The 6,000-nt window shown below is 45.8% G+C and overlaps 1 protein-coding gene across 2 annotated transcripts in view; it reads right to left on the reverse strand.

Moving 5' to 3' along the window:
* The window catches only part of KIF16B (kinesin family member 16B), a 302,268-nt gene extending 297,651 nt beyond the window's left edge, over positions 1 to 4,617 (reverse strand). For both annotated transcript variants that reach the window (XM_059897339.1, XM_059897338.1), the window contains exon 1: positions 4,491 to 4,617. In XM_059897339.1, coding sequence (XP_059753322.1) covers positions 4,491 to 4,537 — 47 coding nt within the window. In that variant the 5' untranslated portion in view covers positions 4,538 to 4,617. The remainder of the gene's footprint in view (positions 1 to 4,490) is intronic.
* Between the last annotated feature and the right edge of the window lie 1,383 nt (positions 4,618 to 6,000).

Raw genomic sequence — 6,000 nt, forward strand, 5'->3', positions numbered from 1 at the left:
TAGAAGGACACCCTTACAGCCAAAAATAGGGAATTCGGAGCCTTGTTATTTCTTTAATTTACTACCCCAAGCCCAAACTCTGTTTAGACTCTTCAATAATTGGGCACACAAAACCTAAGTTTCTTTGTCCTGTCAATTCCTTACAAATTTGTTTCTTTTTCTCCTGTTAAATCGTGTGTCAATTTTATTATTAGTCTAGCCACAAGAACTCAAGAGAGAGGTAGAGGGAGAAATTTCCTCCTCTTGGACAGCAGTAAAAACAAATTCATCACATCTTGCCCTTAATCAAGCACTGGGTGTTTCTTGCAAGGAGGACTGGGGACCACACAGGCTCCTTGCTCAGAGTCAGTATCTCACCACGCTGCCCCATCCTTCAACAGCCTGGTTGCAACGGCTAACCTCACCTCCCTATCACTCCAGGCCTTTCCTTCGGGCTGGTTGCTTCCTCTTTGCCTTCAGCGCCTGTACTCTTATTTACAATAGCCAAGACATGGAAACAACTTAACTGTCCATCGACAGATGAATGGATAAAGAAGACGTGACATATATAAGTATATATATATATATATATATATATATATATATGTGAATATATGAATATTATTCAGCAATGAAAAAGGAAATCCTGCCATTTGCAACAGCAAGGATGAATCTTGAGGGTATTATGCTAAGTGAAAGAAGTCAGAGAATGAGAAATACTGTACAGATCGCCCTTATATGTTGAATCTTAAAAAAAAAGAAGCAACAAAAAACAAAATAAACAAAAAAATAACTTAGAAAAAGAAATCAGATTTCTGGTTACCCAAGGCAGGGGGTAGGGAATGGGGGAATTGGATGAAGGGGGCCAAAAGGTACAAACTTCCAGCTACGAAATAAATAAGTCATCATGGACAACATGATGACTATAGTTAACACCGCTGGATAGTATATTCGAAAGCTGTTAAGAAAGTAAATCCTAAGAGTTCTCATCACAGGGGGAAAAAACATTTTTTTCTTTTCCTTTTTTTTGGAAAACTACATGAGATGACGGATGTTAACTAACCTTATTGTGGTAATCATTTCACAACATATAGAAGTCAAGTCCTTCTCTTCTACACCTGACACTTACACAGAGCTATGCGTCAATTACATCTCAATCAAACTGGGGGAAAATATTTTTAACAACTTCCTTCAATCCTCCCAGACAACCAGCTGAAAATTCTTTGTCCAGTGCCGGTGACTCTTTAGATAACTTTTTAAAATTACATACACAAGTTTTCAATTATTAATTATGACACTACCAATGAGCAAAGTAAAAACTCAAACAGTAAAAGAAAAAAAAAAAAAAGCCATCTATCTTCACCTGACAGACTCTTCATCAGCTCTCCTCCCCAGAGTTACCACTGTCAGGCTTCTTATGAATCACTCTAGACAGGTATGGCCGTGTGTGTGCCTCTATGTATATATTTTTTAACACACACAGTCACACAACTCTACTGTAGTGTGTGTGTATGTGGATATCTTGCTTTTCTCACTTAATCCCCTATCTTGGAACTCTTTTAAGAGCGACACATTCTTTTTTAAGTACTACATAGCATTCTACCAAATGAATAGGCAACAATTTAACAAATCCTCCAACGCTGTACATTTAGATCATTTATGATTTTGTTGTTGTTGTTCCAATGATGATGCAGAAACATCCTTACACACACATCTTCGTCGGTAGGAATATAATCCATAAAATAAAATCTTAGAAATGAAATTTCTCAACCAAAGAGTTTTGTAAACCTCTAATCCTGACAGCTACTGTCAAATTTCCCAGCATGGAAGTCTCAGAGGTCTTGACCCTTTATGACTCCATCACCAACTCTCAATGTTCAGCTAATATTCACCAATCTCACTAGTGAAAAATGGTTTCTTACGGCCATTATAACTTGGAAGTCTTTCCTTATGAGTTAGGCCAAGTACTTTTGGTTGGCCAATTGTATATGTCTTTCTATTTCACTCCCAACTTCCAGATCACTGTCTCCCCTTGAAACTGCTCTTTGGAAGGCTACCAATGCTCTTGTCTCCAAGACCAAGGACCTCATCTTACTGGCATCCTCAGAGCACCATCTTGGCAACATCTTACAATAACCACCACCACCTCCTTCGGGAGACCCTTCTCCTTTCCTGCCATGACCATTTGCTGTGCTGGTTCTCCTCCATGAGCTGCAAGCCAATCTTCTCCCTGGAATCCTAAAGAGAAGCATATCCCAGTGTCCAATCCCTGAATCCCTTTTCTTCTCACTGTAAACATTTTCTTTTTTTAAAATCTACTGAATATCTGTGCTTTATACATAAAAGTAAGATTTTCTCCTGCTGAGAAATTCCCTCCTCACTGTAACATTCTTAAACTGTCATCCATGTGCAAAAGATTTCCAAATGTCAATCCTCAGATCACCTGAGACCCATGTTTCTTACAGTCTACTACTGAACACCAGCAAAGAGACGGATGTCCTTCCCACACTTTGGATAGTGAACAGGGTCAACACTTGGGGCAGCATTCATCCTGTGCTAGACGCTGTCCTTGTACTTGACACTTACTGCACCTCCTATAACTTTCAAACCCAAGAGAGAATGCACCCACCTGACCGTCCACCTTCCCCAAACCTCTTCTACCTCCTTGAGCATCAAACCTCAGTTAATGACTCTGTGTTCTTCCCCTTTCCCCTCCTTCTCACCCAATGAACTGCCAAATCCTGTCAATTCTGCCAGCAGACTGTCTCCGTGGATCTTTCCAGCCTTCCCATCTCCACCTATGGCCAGACTACTGCTTCCTTACCTCTTTCCCTAATCCTGATGCCACCACAAGAGTTCTCTGCTGAGAGCACAGACATCATCACATCCATCTACCTGCCCAAAGCACGTGGCTTTTGGACATGTTTCCTGCCTTCTCTCCACATACCTGGGCTTCAGGCCTACACTGTCAAGGCACGCACTGGTAGCGTCCCTCCCAGCCCACCCAGGGTTTGACGAGAGTCCCACTAGTCTGTAGTCCCTCCCTCACCAGAGAGACACTCAGCAGACCTCATTTACCTTGTCCCACAGACAGCACCCAGCACGACGCCCATGCATTTGGTAGGCGGCACTTAATAATTGCTTTCTAAAAAAAAAAAAAAATAATTGCTTTCTAAAGCTACTCAATACAATCTCATAGCATGCACTCCAAAACTTCTTTATTTCAAAGAAGGAAAGGAACTTCGATATACATGTAAATCCAAAACAAAGAACAATCTTTAAAAAACATCTAAATGACTCTGGGGTCCATTTGTCTTGTAGGACTGAATATACATAGAAACCTACATATTTTCTTAGGACTTACAAAAAAATTCAAACTCCTTCCCTAAAAAGTTTTAGAAATAACTTAAAAATCACAAAAGCACTGGTCTCCAATAGTTATAAACCAGAATAATGATTCCTTATCTGCCAATACAAAAACAGATTCAGATGAGTCAAAGAAGGTTCCGGCAATCTCTTGATTTTATGATCTTCTGATGCCTCAATCAGCTGTCAGAACAAACAATGACCTCCAAAGTCGATACAAAGAAAGTAGCAAAGGCCATATGGTAAGTCAAATGTCCAACTTGATTGAGAAGCCAATAAAAACAAATGGCCTTGTGTGAACTGCTCCCATCAATTGGGAAGGACACATCCCATTTAGATCTACTTCATTCTTTAAAGTTCTTTAAGCCAATTTTAAAAGCTAACTTTTGTAAAGCCCTTTGTAAACTGATTATAAAGTAGTCACCGAAAAGGAAGCAAACTATTCCTCAGTGAATGCAAAGTCAAATCATTCTGAAAAGCATTACTTTGTAGAAACATACAAAATTAAATTCTAAATGTTTATAACTCCCCCCGCTGTTAACATCAGCATATTTCAAACACGTGTACTTAAGTGTCCTTGATTTTTTTTTTCCAGGAAACATAAGTTTGTTAAAGTTTTCCCATCCACTCTTTAACCTGAAGTTAAGAACTGCTAAACTACTGATTAGAAGTTAGGGTTCAAGTTCAGGGAATTGAAATCACTTCTTCTTAAGAGTTGAAAAAAGTAACACTGATAATAGTTAGAGAACTTCTGAGTTGGCATAACTGGGGGGACTTCGCCTAACAGCTCTGGTGCCCCCATGACCACGCTCATGGATTTACACCCTCGTGAAACTGTTCCCTTGATGCTTTTTAAAGAGGGAAGAAGCAAACTTCTTCAAATTAATGGGACCTGGAAGAGTTAACAGGAATCTCCTCCGTGGCTTCGTGAACTCTCTACCCGCCAGGGCCCCTCCAGGGCAGTGTGAAAGGAACAGCAAACCTTCAAATGCTCCAGGCCCCCAGAAGCCACAACCAGGGCCCAGTGGGCCGGAGACCGGCTCTTGACACTTAAGTCCAGGCTAGCCATGGAGGGGAGTTGGAGACCAACTTCCTCCGGGTGGGGACGCGTCAGGGCGCCGCCTGCGCCCCGCCCTCCTACTCACCTGCGATTCATGGGCCGGACCCTCACGGCCACCTTGACCGATGCCATTGCTCATCGCGGCCCGGACCACGCGGGCTCCCACTTGCCCAGCGTCCCGCGGCTGCCGGCGACTCTCGAGACTTGGCCCGCGGCTCCCACCCACTTCCCCCTCTGCCCCCGCCCCTCCGCTCCCGGCCGGACCCGGCGGCCCGCGGCGGCCCCACCTGCCCTGCCACTGAGCATGCCCAGAGCGGCTCCTGCCCGCGTGATCCGCGCCCCGGGCTTTGGCGGCGCCCGGGAGGCGCGGAGGGGTGGGGCCGGGTTGCATGGGCGGGGCCTGGGGCACGGAGGGGCGGGGGCAGGATGCCCGGGCGCCGCCGCCTGAGGTCGACAAATCAAGGCAGATCAAGTGGCCTGGGAACGAGGACGGAGTCATTTCAGGAAAGCTGAAAACCCAACCTCATTCCTTGAAAAACTGGGGAGGAGGAGGAAAAGGAGGAGTTCGCAGTAATTTAGGACCAGCGCAAGGACCCCAATCCTGGGGTCAGATTACCAAAAACAGTTTTTCGGCCCTTAACAAGGACCTGGCTTTACCCCAATGTACAGGTGTTAGCTCAGACAATTTACGGAGCAAGAAACTGAAGTACAGAGATTATCACAGCTTGATAGTGGGCAGCTCCTCAGGTCCTCTCTGCTACTCTAAGGTTGTCCGAGCGCGTGTGTTCTGGACCCCTAAATTCAGGGATACAGAAAAATGAAACTAGAAAGGGTACTGGAGGTTTTAAATGTGGGCGAGAATGGCTATATTGACTGAAATCAGATCTTAATTGGACTTTTTTTGCACTTATGTTACAGTTTAGTAGTTTTAAACTTAAAGGAGTTAGGGGTGGGGACGACCCTCTCCTCCGGGCTTAGGGTTTCTGGGAGAAGCGTGGTCCGACCCCGTTTCTTTTCGTGAGGCCCCGTCCCCGCCGCCCTCTCCCGGGAAATGCATATTCATTCATTCAGTCCGTCAAGCATGAATGCATTCGGGCATTCTTTCATACACACCCAGTGGCCCACCTGTTACCTGCGGGCCACATTAACCAAGGCATCAGCTCTGCCTTCCTCCTGCTGCCCCATTCTGGGCCGCTTAGCCCACCCACCCCAACCCCAGGACCCCACCCTTCCTGCCTCGGTTCCCACAGCTGCCCCCCCCTCGGGTGGGGGCAGGAAGGCCCACTGAAGGCAGTGCCCATACTCAAGATGCACTGCGCCCCCATGTTCCTAATGGGGCCACAAAGGGATGCTCTGCCCTCACCCCCTCCCCGCCGGTATTTCACGCCCGCAAGGGCAACCAGGAGCTGCTGGCAGCATCCCTAGTTCTAAGGAAGGCGGCCGGACTGGGTCGGAGGGGCTGCTCCCCCAGCAAGCCAAGCTATAATGGAGGCCGCAAGAAGTGGAGGCTGGGCTCCTGGGTTTGAGCCTCAGCTCCAACACTAGCTTTGGGAGTCGTCCAGTCTGCATTACTGGGCACCTCTGAGGCTTTTGCT

This window comes from Balaenoptera ricei, chromosome 15, assembly GCF_028023285.1.
Source record: "Balaenoptera ricei isolate mBalRic1 chromosome 15, mBalRic1.hap2, whole genome shotgun sequence".
Taxonomy (NCBI): Eukaryota; Metazoa; Chordata; class Mammalia; order Artiodactyla; family Balaenopteridae; genus Balaenoptera; species Balaenoptera ricei.